We start from the raw sequence: 14537 nt of genomic DNA, 5'->3' as shown, positions 1-14537 counted from the left end.
ACAAGACATCCAGCATCTAAGCCTCCTGTTCTTTACCTCCACGCATCTACCCCATCTATGGCCACGTGTCCTGAGCTTCTCCCTGGCCCGGCGGGGAGCCAAGGAGGCAGCCCCATGGCTGGGAAACTGCTGGAGGAGGAAGGGGAGGCAGGTCCTTTCCCCAGCCAGGCAGGGGTCACATCCATCCCCATGCTCCCAGGCAGCTCTTGCTCATGCCTGGGACCTCACGCTCGGAGCCAACAAGGCAGACCCCAGCTGGAATGGCACTTTCAGGCAAGGGGGGAAGGTGACTGGTGGGTGGCGGAGGGAGGGTGAAGGGAGGTGAAGGTGAGGGTGGAAAGTCTACTCTGGAAGCACCTACATGTATGTTGTGATTTCTGAGACCTGAGATTCACTTTGGTTTCTGGACCATACTAAGACCCACTCTTCTCAAAAACCTCCTTCTGTTCTTCCTCATCCTCTTAACCTCTTCCTCCCCGCCCTCTTTCCCCCGTCCCCCCAACCCATCCCCTGGTCCTCGCAGGGGGCTCCGGCCGGATCGGGCACTCACACGTGTCTGGCTTGTGGCAGTTGTGACCTTGTCGGAAGTACTGGGGGTTCTCGATGACGGGAATGCGGGTCATGCCGATCACCACCGTGTCCGGGCCAGCGTCCAGGGACGAGGGCGTTGTGATGCCATGGTTGATGTGGTGGAGGGGACTGGCTGAATCCTCCTCTCCGCTGATCACTGCCACAGGACCTGCAAACACCACGCACATCCATCAGGCACAACACGGGAAAGGGGACCCGCGAGCCCTGTTGACCACACGGGTATGGATCCCTGCGGGTCAGCAGTGGACCACCACCAGCGCCTGGACAGGATGCCTGTCCTAGCAGTCCTGACAGTTGGCCCATCCCCAGGCAGCTCACAGGGCAGGGAAGACACCTCAAGTTTTCTTTCCTGGTTTTGGGGTACCAGGCTGACAGTCCTGCAGAGGTTAAAGTAGCTACAGGTGACACTACAGCAGAGGTGAGTGCTGCACAAACGTAGGGCTGTCACAAGATAGATCAGTCGCTGTGGTGCCTGTATACCCTGGTATCATAAGCTTGGCAAAATACATAACTGAGCTTAGACTGGAGAAACATTGCCCCTACAGAAGATCTATTTCACCCCAAACCCATATTCACACCATTTCTCTCACCCAATGTTCCGCCCATCTTGTCTCCCCTCCTCCGGTTTCACTCCAGCACACACATGGAGGCCTTTGGTAAGGCTGATACCTACAGGGACCCACGAAGTACTGGAGCAGATCTTGCTTAGCTCATGCTGCATCCCACCACCACCACAAATGGCAACATCTCCCCCTTACCCTCCTGACCCTAAAAAGCTCACACCACCATCAGACAGGCAAGGAAATGAGGCAAAGTAGTCACCCCCCCAGGATGGGAGTAACAGGAGTCTCCCATCCCTCCACAGCCTCTCTGGTGTTCATTATTTGCTCTCACTAGAGCAAAGACACAGAGGGTGTTTCCCCTAAGAGGAGCCCTGTGCCATGCTGGAACCCCGATGCCACAGGCACCCAAGGATGGCAGAGAAGAGAGGCCCCAGCAAAATATGGAGAAGTCAGCACCACAAACTTTAGGCTGAGCTGCAACAAACCCAGAAGATTCCCTCCTCTTTATCTCCTCTAATTCATCTGCTGCCTTCTCAAGTACTTCTTAAATCCCAATTCCCCATCTGCTTCTTGCTCACAGGACCGGTTATTGATCCCCGCCAGGCTGAGAGGGACCTGGTGGAGCGCTTGAAGTGGTCCCTCTGCACTGACCCCCATGCAAAGTCCTGAAGTTGCTGCTCCATGAGCACGGAGCCCTCAGCACCCACCTCCTTGGTCAATGTACACAAGAGACCTTCCTGCTCCCCAGGCATCTCAGCACCCCAGCCAACTGGGCCAGTCCACGTGCCTCCCCCAAGTCCCACAGCACCCACTTAGGCAACCTTGTCTACTTCCATGGAATAGGTCCCCAAAACACCAGTGTGCCCAAATGTACCCACATTGATCTCCCTCCTGCAGATGGCCAGCCAGCAAACCATGCTCCAGGTCCTTCAGCCTCATGCCCCAGCTATGACTCTTTACATCACTGCTCTAATCTTGCCCAAACCAATGGCAGGCTTGTTCCCATAGGTAAAATAAAGTGATGAAGGAAAGAACATCCATACCTGAGAGCCAAGGCCTGCTTCCCACACAGAACTATTTCACAATATTCAGCTGTACCCCAATTTTTGACTTATGTTTTATTTTATTTTTACATCTTTTAACTTCAGTCTTTGCTATCAGCTGCCAAAGCTGGAAACCTCAGGGGACATCAGGCATTAATACATTATTCCCCACTTCCATCTGCTCTCACCTGTCCTGGGGTCCAACCTGCCAGCCAGCATCACAAACACCTCCATCATGAGGTGAAACCCTTTAATCCATGCTGCAGCCGTTCATGCTGTGTAAACACATGATCCTGAGGAGTTGGGCAATGTGGGGACTGCACTGCAACCTTCCATGAGGACCTCCCTTATATGTTCACATGGGAAGAAAAACCACACTCAACTAGAGATGCTCCTTTTCTCCTGCATGGATGCTACCAGGGCTACCAGAAGCTCAAGCAAAAATGAGCTGAGATGCTGCATTGAGGCTTCAAACTTATTCAGAGAAGCCTGGCTTTTACCTACATTGCATAGAAAATGCCTCTCTCCCATCAGTAATCTACTTCTAATTGCACAATTACTTTATTATGTAGTACTAGCAACCAAGTCTTCAAGCCATTTTACTCTCCAGAGCTTCTGGGAGGACAAGGCGAACACTGGCTCCATGCAGTCATTAATCTAGTCTAAAGGCTGCTCATTTTTGGAGCTTCAAGTATCGTTTGTTCTTCCAAGTGGGATATAATAAAGTTATTGTGTAATTAGCAGAGTCCTAGCAGCCGTGACAGGTGTTTTAGTCACAAGGAAAAAAAGTCTCTCCCTTTATTGTGAATTCCTTCTGGCAGGTTCTGGCTTTTTTTTTTTTACATTACTCCCCGGGCCCACGTGACTTCCAGCTTTTGAGACGCAAAGGCAAAATTCAGCTCTTGCCGCAAGATGCCTCTGTTGGGACTACACATGCTGTATTTCTCCAAACACAAAAAGCAAACAGGCAATTTTGGTTTGAATGACTTTTGTTCTTTCATGTTGTCAAGTCTTTGCACGCAAACCAGGAGGATTGGCTTTTGCACAGCGTGCATGTCCCTTTGGCCGTACCCTGCACTGCTGGCTGGCTCAGCTGTGGTGGGAAGGGGAGACCTCTGTGTTTCAAGGTGCAGTTCATAAAACAAGTCATAAAAATATCAGCTGGTATAGACTGGTATAAATAATTTGAGGAGACACCATAAAGATCTCCCTTGCAGTGGAGTGGTGGGAGAGGCTATTGAGGGCTTATTGCTTTCCCTAAGGAGCCAAGGTGTTGCTTCAAAGGAAGGTTCCTAATCACACAGTGGGATGTGAAAGGCCTCTCTAGTGAATGATATGAAGGAAGTCGTCTTTGTCTTCTGCTCTGAGAGCAGAAATCACAACTTTGTGACAAGGAGCAAAGAGGACATCTCCTACAGCGTTAGTACTGGAGGGAGATGGTAGGTTTCATAACCAACCATGGGACGTACGTCAGGCTGGCACAGACCCTGCTGCGGATGTAGTTCTTGGGGGCTCACAAAGCCCTGCCAGCATATAACCCTTGCTGACATTGCTTGCAGAGCACCTCCTCATTTTTAAGGACCACAGATCACAACAGTGTCCCTCTGTACAAGCAGGTTAGAAGGACATGGCTACATCTAAAGAAGTAGGGCATGATCAAGGAGGTTGGGTTCTTGTGAAACTAAACAGAGCCAGCATCTATTACCTGATGTTCTGATGGCAGTTTCCTTGCCAATGAACAGATCCAGAGTCTGATCTTCTTTACACTCCACAGGTTTTTTTCTGCAGTTCACTGCTTAGGTGGACTTTCTACACGTGTTATCTGTAGTTTCATGCCCCGAACCTGTCCAAGATCTATGGGGTAAGAGGTAACCATGTCTCTGCTGATCCATAGTTGTGCTCCCATTCCTCAGCGAACACTGCGTCCTGTGAACGGACTCAACCTCTTAGTCATCCACCTCAAGTCGACACTGCCAAGCTTAGACATTTACAAGATCTACCAACCCTCAAAGGCCTCAGAACTGAACTCTGATCCTTCATGACCATCTCAACCCCTTCCCATTTCTGCAAAAGTGGGAAACCCCAAGAACTGCCAATGCAGTTGCAGTCCTGACACCACAGCAATAGTACACCACATAAAGTATATTCTACCCTTGCAATCATCCGGGGACAGTTTACTGCCTCTGACTGTATTTCCAGGTCTTGAAAAAAAACAAAATAAATCACATTCTCAAGAGTCCTAGGGAACACACCCGATGGGTGCAATGCACTAGCTTTCAAGCTTTCAGAAACGTTTCTGATGATGGTAGGCACCAAGCTGTCATGGACTATAGCATATCATTCAGCCAATTCATCCCAATATCCTGCACAAGGTATAATTGGATTAAAGATGTAATTTACAGTTGAGGACTTCTCCAAGTTTCTCCTATTAACTTTTGGGGAGGGGTGGGAGGTATAGAAATCTAGACAACATTAACTCCTTACAACACAGTGGTGGCTCTTTATCACTTCCATTCTTTCGTTCCCATCTCTTCTGGCTGGTCACAGCTGAGATACAGTGCCCTCTAAGCACACGGCCACTCTCTTGCCCCTCTGAGACTCAGATGAGTCCTGGACTCGCTGTACAAGCCTGAGACAAACCTTAAAAACATCATTGATATCAAGCAGTCACCGATCACTTTTATAGGTTTGACTATTGCTCTGACACTCAAAATATATACTGCCATTAGTAACTCCTGGAAACAAAGCAGCTACCTAGACTTCAACTCTTAATCTATCTTGGCAATAGCACATGTTTTTTGCTGTTAAGTAGGTAAAGAGGTTGAGTTTCTGATGTATAATGCTGATGAATGGCTTTATTTGGAAGAATTCTCACAGGCTTCAGCAGTGCATTTTCCAGGTAAGGTTAAAGGAAAAAGTGGAGGAAAAAGAGAAAGAGAGTACAGATTTTAAGATTTAGGTTTACCTTCCACTTGACAGAGAAATGGGCAGAGGGACATAGAAAAGAAGCCAGTTTTGTACTGTAAAAATGCAGAATAATAGCCAAGGGTAGCCTCGGGTACCTCCTGATATACCACCCTTTGATCTTAAAACACAATATAAAATATTTTGGAGCTCCTCTGAAACTTGAAATCTAAAGAGTGATGCAGTAGCTGTTTCTGAGAATAACTCAGCCTATGCTATGGACAAACATACTGTGGATATTAACTATAAAAAGAGTCTATTTGTTAATACTTTAAGAAGCCCTTGTATGTTCTGAGCATCAAACGTGTCACATCTATACTCTGAAAGGCTCTCGATGGCTCTGCTTCCATCCAAGCAGGGGTCTCACCAGCCAGCAGCATCCACACTGCCTGCAAGGACAGAGTTTAGCTGTTCTCCATGCTAAGCCCATGCGGTTTTTCTGCCAGGGAAGCAATGTCAGCAGCAGTGATGGAGCCACAGAGCTGCAGGGAAAGACTGGCAAGATATTAAGGATGTCCCGGGACTACCCCTGGGTGAAGAGGCAGTCAGCCCCTGCTCCAGCCCAGCCATACGGCCACTGCCAACCTGCCCCTTTGCAATGCTAGTGGGAGAGTCAACCAGAAAATTAGGATCAAAATGAATCTGATGTTAACTGAAGAGCAGCAAGGCAGCTTGAAAACGTTGCTTTTGGAAACATCACAAGGAGCAATGCTGTTCTCCCTTCCCTCCCACATCTCCTCTACAGTCAACTCCTCTTTCCCAAGAGAGATGCCTTACTCAAACACCACCATTCCTGGCCTCATCTCCACCCACTTTTCTCCCCCAGCCTCCTGGTCAGGCTATGCTCCATCCATCCCAGCAATGTTCCAGCTCTTCTTGCTTTGCATCCATCCTGATACTATCATCTCTGCAAATATTGAGCAAACATTCTTCCAGATTGCCCCAAAATCTGCTTTTCAGAAAATCTCCTATCATTCTCTATTCAGCGCTCTTCCCTGTGGCTAAACTGGAGTTTTGCTTGGTGTTTTCCTTCATTTCCCTGTTTATCTGGAAGCTCTGTGAAATAGGATATACCTTTTAGTCCATGTCTGTGAATCACCTGGTTCATTCACAGTGTTATGTGGACAACTTGTTACTTAAGAAAAATAAAGCAAATAATAATATATAGCTTAGGGACCCCCTGTTTGTGTGATCATATCATAATGGTAAATTATTTATCAAGGCTAAGAGCTATACTTTCTGATAAAACATAGGCTCAGGAATATAGGGTATTTCATAAATAACCACAGATTGGAGAAGATAAGATAATGGCCACTTCATACACATTCATAACATAATGAATGTTGCAAGGCAGACAGGTGAAGAAACAACAAAAACTCCAGCTTGCTATCACTGTAACCTCTCCAAAGCAACAAAAATGATCGAAGGTGTAGAAAACATGACCTCCAAGGGAAAACTGAAAGAATTACGCTTTGTGTTGAGAGGAGAAGAACGAAGGGACACGTGATAACAGCCTTCAAATATGTAAAAGGTTGCAGCAAAGAGAAATATAATAGCTGTTCTCCATGTCCACTGGGGATAAAACAAGAAATAATAGGTTTAAATTGCGCTGAGGGAGATTAGGGTTTGAATGTTTTCCCTAATGCCTAGAAGTACGGATGGTTGAGCACTGGAAGAGATAACCCGGGGATGCTGCAGGGGCTCAGCCACTATCAGGCTGGGAAGGGAAAGGTTAAAGAAATTTCTTTCAAGGACTTCTTAGCTGCAGGGTCTGACACTGCTCAGAGCCCTCCCAGGCTGCAGCACTTTTCACCTGCAACCAAACAGCCCTCAGCAAGGAGTACTCTTCCCTTTATCGATGCTTCCAGAGAAACTCCAACCAAGGACCTCACCAGCGGTGCAGACCAGGTTTGGGCAGCACCTGTGGCACCGTGGGTGCAGCACTGGACCGGGATGGGACCATGATCTCTCCAACATGGTTTCAGAAAGGACAACTCCACCTACATCCCAGGCCAAGTGCTCAGGACAGAAACTACGTTTGCTGAAGCAGAGAGTGATGAGGCGAGTGCTTAGGGCTGCAGGGCAATCCTCCTCTCACCACCCACGCCTCTGGGAGCTGTCTCCCAAAACATCATTTTTTGATCAAAAATGATCACTGCAAGAGCTAACTGTGCCATCCACATTTGCCTGTGTAATATAAAGGAGCCATATAATTAACCTACTTAATTAGGAACTGTATATGACCCATAACTAGAAAAAAAATGCTCTCCTAGTAAAGTGGGTCACCATGCATTGTATAGCAAGCACTAAAGCAGACCTCATTAAACTCCAATATATATTATATATAAAATCCCCTCCTCCTCTGACTTCAAACCTCTGTTGGCACTTCCATATTTCCCTGATCTTAATTTTATATGCTGTTCTTCAAAGGGCCGTATCACCAACTGGCAAGTAGATACTTCCAAGGCAGGATCTCTCAGCCTAGCTTTACAACTTGGAGTTATACATACGCCCATACACGTTTATTTTTAACACAGATAGAAAACTAACCCTGAACTTCAGCTTATCAGGAAAACAAACAAATAAAAAAAAAAGTTTTAAAAAAATTCCAACCTTTTGCTAGAGCTGAAATCAAACCATCCCCCAGGGCTGATCTCTGCACCAGCAAGGAAGGGAACGGAAACTCATAAAACAATAAGCAAAAGCACAACAAATACAATTAAAAATCTAGCCATGCTCAGAGCAAGATTGCATTTACTGTCTCATAAAGAGAGCCTCGTCCTGTCAGGCAAACAAAAGGAAATCAATTTCTTAATTTTTATTGGCAGATGTGGGCAAGGGGCCAAGTCAGCGCTCAGTGCCTACGCAGGACCTGCTTGGAGCCAGACTGCCATGGGCTCCAGCCCGTCCCCTGCCCTCCTGCAATGGGAAGCAGCTGCTTCTCCTCATCCCTGGAGTCTCTAACCCCAACCACAGGATGGTCCATCATGTGGCACATCATCCCCTGAGCCACAGCAGACCCCTCGCTTCTACAAAACACTAGGCTTTAACTGGAGACACCCCTAATTCCAGTTCTCTGTGCGCTTGCTTTGTCACCACCACTTCAACCAGGTCCAAGCAGCTTTCCCCACACCCATACAGCTCAGTTCTGTCTCCCTGCCCTAAATTCACCCCAGCTTATCCCTGCATCCTTGCACAACCCCTGCAACACACCGTGGGAGCTGGAGGGCGTCGTTGCAGAGGCTTGCCCGTACAGCATGGCTTTTGCTCGAACCACACCGTGGCCAGCTGTGGAGCCTGCAAAGGTGCCAGCCCCACTTCTGCCATGGCCTATGGGGTACAGACTCTCCCATCAGCTTTTTGGGGAAACAGCACATATAAAATGTCGTATCCTTGAGCTTTGTAGGCAGGTGAAGACTCCGAGAACATAAATTTGAGCTCTCAGAGGGGTCTACTTCAAATCCTCAGCTTCCAGCCCCTCTGGCAGCAAAGGCAGGAGAAAATGGCCAATAGCAATCCATTTTCCCTTCTCCTGAATGAGATGACAGCTTTGGGGCCCTGACCATCTCGAGGAGGTGACAATCCCACTGAACTTTGGGGTGAAAGGGAGCGAGGGATAGGCCCGGGAGCCCTGAACCCACCACCTCTCCAGCTGGACACGTGGCTCTTCCCCCACCCCGCTGCCACCTTCCACCCTCTTATAAATTGCAGATGCATTCTCATATAAAAAAGGGCTGTCAGATCCATTGTCAGTGGGCGATCCCTACATAGGCGATCCTCAAAGCACTTTCTTTCCTGATGAAACAGTCTGCTGAAATATTGCTGTTTACAAAAGCCCCTTTCCTTCTTTACATATTGACATTTCCTTCTCTCTCTGATGTTTTCAGGTGTTTGCAGGGGTAGAAGGCAGCTCTCGCTGCAAAAGAGGATGCATCAGGGCGGAGGGGCCATGGCAGCCCTGTGCATCCTCCCTTTGCCCATTCCACCCTCCAGTCACCCTGGCAGTCCCGGTATGGAATATCACTCCAACCCCATCGGGGGCAGAGGATCCCCAAACCTCCACTACTCCTCCCATATCCTTTCCTTCCCCTCCTTTCTCAAGTTTATTTATTGAGTTTAGACACGAATCATTAAGATCAAATTGTATAAAATATAAAGTCAATGCATATGGTGGCACAAATGTATAAAGCCAACAGAACAAGCAACAGAAAATGCTTACAGTAAAAATGAGACAATCTGATGATTAAAAAGGGAGGGATCTGACAAGCCAGGGTTGTGCGTGACAGCAGAGCCAGCCAGCACCCACAGGAAGGCAAAGCAGCAATTTTTACATCTAGGCTTAAAGCTCCTGGCCCAGCAGTACCAAACCTCTTCAACTCAGAAAACATATACCCAGGAAAGGGACTGTAAACAGTGGACGGGGGTAACCAGGAGAATATATTTTAGATTCTGTAATGCAATGATCTGCTGACTCTAAGTATCAACAAGCCAACACCTTCTCTGATGTAATAGGGGATGGATACTGGAAAGCCACTTCATTTGCCAACAGGAAAAGGTTTTCACCACTGAGGTCAGGTGAAACAATTAGCTAATTGTGCAGACAACAGGAGAGGAAGAAAAGTGTGTTTTATTCAGTTGTTGCTGCAGGGAGGAAGACACTATTTCGTCTGGCAATGCTGGTGCTGGCATTCAGTCCATCCCCAGTCACCTTCCATCATTCCCCCCATCTAGCTTCCCCCATTTGCTGCTCACAAGCCAATTTTTCCCACTACTGGGCATGCATGCTCCCCGTGGGATGTGAGAAGCCAGCTGGGGTCCAACACATCCATTCTTGCAGAGAAACCTCCTGAGATGGCATCTTGGCATGGCAGAGCCAGCACCAGCAGTGCCCAGAGCAGAGAAACACGCACCTGGACGAGGCAGAAGGAGTGAGCAGGGGCACATGGGGGTGCAGCATCTGTGCGCAGACAAACTCCCTGCATGGTCCCACTGCAGCCCTCCTGCCCCAGCCCCAAGGTCAAGGCTCAGAAAAGGGTGGTGGGGCAGGAGGGGTGGCTGTTGGGTACCAGATGTGCAATGAGACATCAAAATGAGGTCACTGTAGCCTTATCGCCCATGCACAAGGCCATCATTTCCATCCCTCTTTATGGGATCTGCTCCATTTGAAGCCAAAACATCATTTTCTTCCCCCAGGTCTCCATCATCCCACTGCACCCAGCCCTCAGCTCCAGAGCTGGACACGATCCTGCCTGTCCCAAATCCTCTGCTTGTTGCCATTTACCTTTTTTTCCCCTTTGTTCCTCTTGATTAGAGTTTTGCGTCTTGGTTTTTTCCAAAGTCACCAAGCTGTCACCTCAGGGGCACCTTGAACTCTAGAGCGGTGCAGGCTTTACAAGGCGAGAGCCGGGCAGCGGCTGGGTAAAGGCCTCAGCAGCGCCTATTAATCTCTTGGCTCACTCATCCCTATCACAGACACACCATAAAAATGATATAAGCATTTCATTCAAACGGCGCTGCAGAGGGAGTGGGGAAGAGCATGGGGCCAATTGATTTCCAGTATGTCTGCTCTTTACCTCCAGGTATAAATACAACAGCAAAATCAATCGGAATAACATCATATCAGCTCTCTAATCTCTTCTGTTCACAGGACGCGCTTTATATACTGCGGCGTTTCCTACGGCTTGTTTACAGAAGGCCCCAGCACCTCCGCACCCCCCAACCTGCCCATGTGCAGCCGATTCCTCGCTCTCAGCCCCTCCAGTGAAAAGCTTCAGGATCTGCAGATCCAAACTACAGCTCTTCCCCTGCTCCGTGCAGGAGGTGCCAAGAGGTATCCCAAAGCAACGTGCCTTGCCCACGTAAAAACAGCACTAACATGCACTTGCTGAGCCCTGGGTCACGTTAGCACTTGCTGAAAGGGAGATGCTTGCTCACTCACACCCCTTCCTGAGTGGATGGCAGCTTGCTCAGGGTTGATGGGCATCCAGGCATGCTCAGATCTGCTGCCAAGCACACCGAGAGGGACAGTCCCACTGACACGGGGACACAGGCAAGGCAGCAGCAGCATCTGCTTTCCCCAAACCCTCAGGACCCCATAGCTGTATTCACCCGTGAGCTCGCACATGGCCCTGATGGCATTTCGCCTCCTCACAAGCATCTAGCACCCAGAGGCTGAGTGAACCTGAGCAAAGACCCAAGCCCAGAGCAGGGCTGCCTGCTCAGCACTGAGCAGATGCATTTCCTTTCTGCATTTCCAATTTATCATCAGCCCAAGGCTTTTATCCTCTCTTCTGGCCCCCAGCCACCACAGAGTGAGACTGTGACAAACTGATAAACATTTTCCCCGAGCCCTTGCTTGGGTGAACATGTGAACGCAGCATGAGACTGGGGAAAGGGCTGCCTGGGGAGGCATCAAGGGGCTGTCTTCTGCAAACTCCAGCTCAGCACCGAGGCGATGCTCTCCCCCACCTCAAACCAGACCTTGGCTGAACAGCTGCAAGATGGAGAGGAAAGCAGAAGTGATTTAAGCTACGCCTCACAGTCTTATCTTGCAATTCAGCCAGCAAAGAACATGCACACAGTGTGCATTAAGGCTACGGCAACTGCATCACCTTCAACACCGTGGATGGCATTGGGTGAAAGCTTTGGGATGTGGTATCTAACCTGCTCAGCATGGAGCTCCCTTTAGCACACAAGGTGACCACCAGTGATGTCTCAGTGAGGGGCTCTGTTGGCAGCTCCACCATCAACATGTCCAGCCCGCTGCTAGATGACTGACCCGAGCCAAGAGCACGATGCTGCAGGAACCTGTATCTGTGCCAGGAAACACTTAAAACAGCGAGCATCAATGAAGGTCTGATAGGCAACAGCTGGGATCACTGCTGCCCTCCTGCCCAAGGGTTTTCCTGACCTTTGCCGAGACTGGTACCCAACACTGCTTAATAAACACCATCCATGGAGAGAAAGCCCTGCCAGCAGCAGCTCTGCAGCACAAGCTTCCTACCAGCCAGGACCAGCGCATGCTGAGGGCAAGCATTGGGCACATTTCTCATTAGCTCCTTGCCCCGGTCCACCAGCTGCCTCCATCTTCCTCCCACTGCTCCCCTTCCCATGCCTTGGCCACTGCAAGATCAACCTTGGGTCATCTTGATCTACTTGGAAAGCTTAGCTGCCATGAAAGCAAACCACTTGTCCTCTGGCTCCAGTCTCTTACTGAAATTAGTGCCAATGGAAGTGTCACTATCAATTTCATAATGTTATTGGATAGACGTAAAACTGGGCCAAGTCCCATATTCCTGACAGGCCATCAAAGGGGTGGGGATTATGGGTAAGGAGACAGGCAGCCCTGGCAGGAAAGGCAAAGGCTCCAGATCAATTAGCCTGACGAGGCTATCTTCCAGCCACATCACTTAGTGCTGACACCAGTGCCTTCTCCTCAGAGCCCGGCCACCCCTGCTCTGAGAAGGTTTATTTTCTCCAGTGGTAACCAGAGCCACTCTGAGCCCTGGGAGCTGTGCGTCCCCTCTCCAAATATCCAATTTATGTGACTCCCGAGACACCGAGGGATTTTGCTGTCATTACAGGACATTAATTTTCAGACCTCCTTATTTTGGTTTAATATTCTGTCAAGTAAAAAAAAAAAAAAAAAATATCACACATTAAAAAAAGAAATAAATAAATGCCCCGCTCTGCATTGCTCAGAGGTTTCAAATGGAAGGAGCGCTCAAAATGTAAAGTACCTGGCACAACACATGGTTTGTCTTTGCTCTGTGTTTTTCTTCTTGGTTTTCTTTCAAGATCCTGCTTGGACCATGAAACTGAACTGGTCAGTACCACCATCTGGTTCTCATGCAGTAATTAATAGTGCTTGTAATTTTTGAAACAAAAATAGTTCTAGGTTGTTACTTTTTTGGTCAACTTTTGACCTTTATGTTTTTAAATGGAGTTCTTATGAAAACCTCAAGCAGCCATTGAGGCTGCAGGTGCCAATGGACTGGGTTCACTTCCAGCAGACGTCCCGCATGCCCAGTCCCTGCCAGCAAGTGAGCGACTGCATTCACTCAGGGTGCGAATTTGTAGACCCAAACTTAAAATCAGACCCATGAAGTTTACTTTCAGGCCAAAAGATAAATCCTTACATGGTCAAAAAATAATAAAAACTCCTTGCAACGACAGTTTGGCTTAGTTCATGCATGAGAGCAATGAAAATTTAAAACTTCTGCCTCTCAGAAAGTCAATTCTTTTTTTTTTTTTTTCCTTCCCTCCACAGCCCTCCTTGAGATGATCTCCGGCAATGATATCAGTATCTCAGATTTATTCTATCCCAAGATAAATAGTGTGTTGCTTACAGAATCAAAATGTATTTAACTTGTGTAATGGTTTAAATCCTGAATCTGCCTCCGCAATATTATGAGACTCTTCTGGAATATGAAGTCCATGTCAGAAATATCCACAAACAAATAAACAAATCCCTTTTCTTTCATGCTGAGCAATTGGGAGAGGAAGTGAGGCTGGGGTTTGGGCAGCCCTGGTGCTCCCCAGCCCATGATGCTTACATCAATAACGGCATTGGGGGTGTTGAGCTTTGCTGCAAGTCCCGGGATCAACATTTGCTAAAATGAAAATCGCTAAAGAAATAAGGTTTTGCAGGTTTTCAAGAAACCTTTGTAGACTTACAGGGCAGGGGGAAGCGCTTGACATTCTGCAGGCAGAACTGATTGGAAAGGGACCGATGCTTTTTGGCTCAACTAATGCCAACTGCAGCATCAATACACTGGTGTTTTCCACAATGCCATGCCTTACTCCAAAATTTATAGTCCTTGGTCATAAATGTGATGGTTTTGCTTAAAAATCACAGAAGTGGCCCCTAGAGAAAGGCTCCAAAATTACAGCTCTCTGGGAGCTGACAGCTCATTTGCAAAGACTATCACCGGTTTGGGGTTTCCACCTGCCTTGCTGGGACCCTCATCAAGCTTGAGAGGGGTCCTGTGAACAGGCAGATAAAACAAGCAGGGGATAAAGGTTGGGAGATGTGGAGGGGGACAGAAAACAACTCCCCACTCAGAGAACTTGCTGCATTGCCAATCCATCAGCCTAAACAAACCCTTTAATAAATTAGAGAGCTATTCATCGAAATGGCTTCCTCTGTCCCCACGCTGCCAGTTAATCTGTAATTCAGATAGATCAGTCAGAAGGCAAGAGTCCAGAATATAAAATGATTAATTCCTCCAAGGCTTGGGGAAATTTCCCTTTCTAAACAGCATAGCACGCTCCCCTCCTCACCGGTGAGCTACAAGCATGGACGTGGCTCCCATCAGAGGTCAGTGAGGAACGCCACTTGCATTTCAATACAGGCACTAGCAAACACATCGCCTGT

The 14537-nt window shown here is 48.1% G+C and overlaps 1 protein-coding gene across 3 annotated transcripts in view; it reads right to left on the bottom strand.

Moving 5' to 3' along the window:
- The window catches only part of NTRK3 (neurotrophic receptor tyrosine kinase 3), a 233712-nt gene that overhangs the window by 111917 nt on the left and 107258 nt on the right, over window positions 1-14537 (bottom strand). For all 3 annotated transcript variants that reach the window (XM_030014712.2, XM_030014713.1, XM_030014714.2), the window contains exon 12: window positions 551-739. In XM_030014712.2, the coding sequence (XP_029870572.1) occupies window positions 551-739 (189 nt within the window). The remainder of the gene's footprint in view (window positions 1-550; window positions 740-14537) is intronic.

The sequence above is a fragment of the Aquila chrysaetos genome, chromosome 5, assembly GCF_900496995.4.
Source record: "Aquila chrysaetos chrysaetos chromosome 5, bAquChr1.4, whole genome shotgun sequence".
In the NCBI taxonomy this organism is placed as follows: domain Eukaryota; kingdom Metazoa; phylum Chordata; class Aves; order Accipitriformes; family Accipitridae; genus Aquila; species Aquila chrysaetos.
This window is presented reverse-complemented; position numbering and strand designations above follow the sequence as displayed.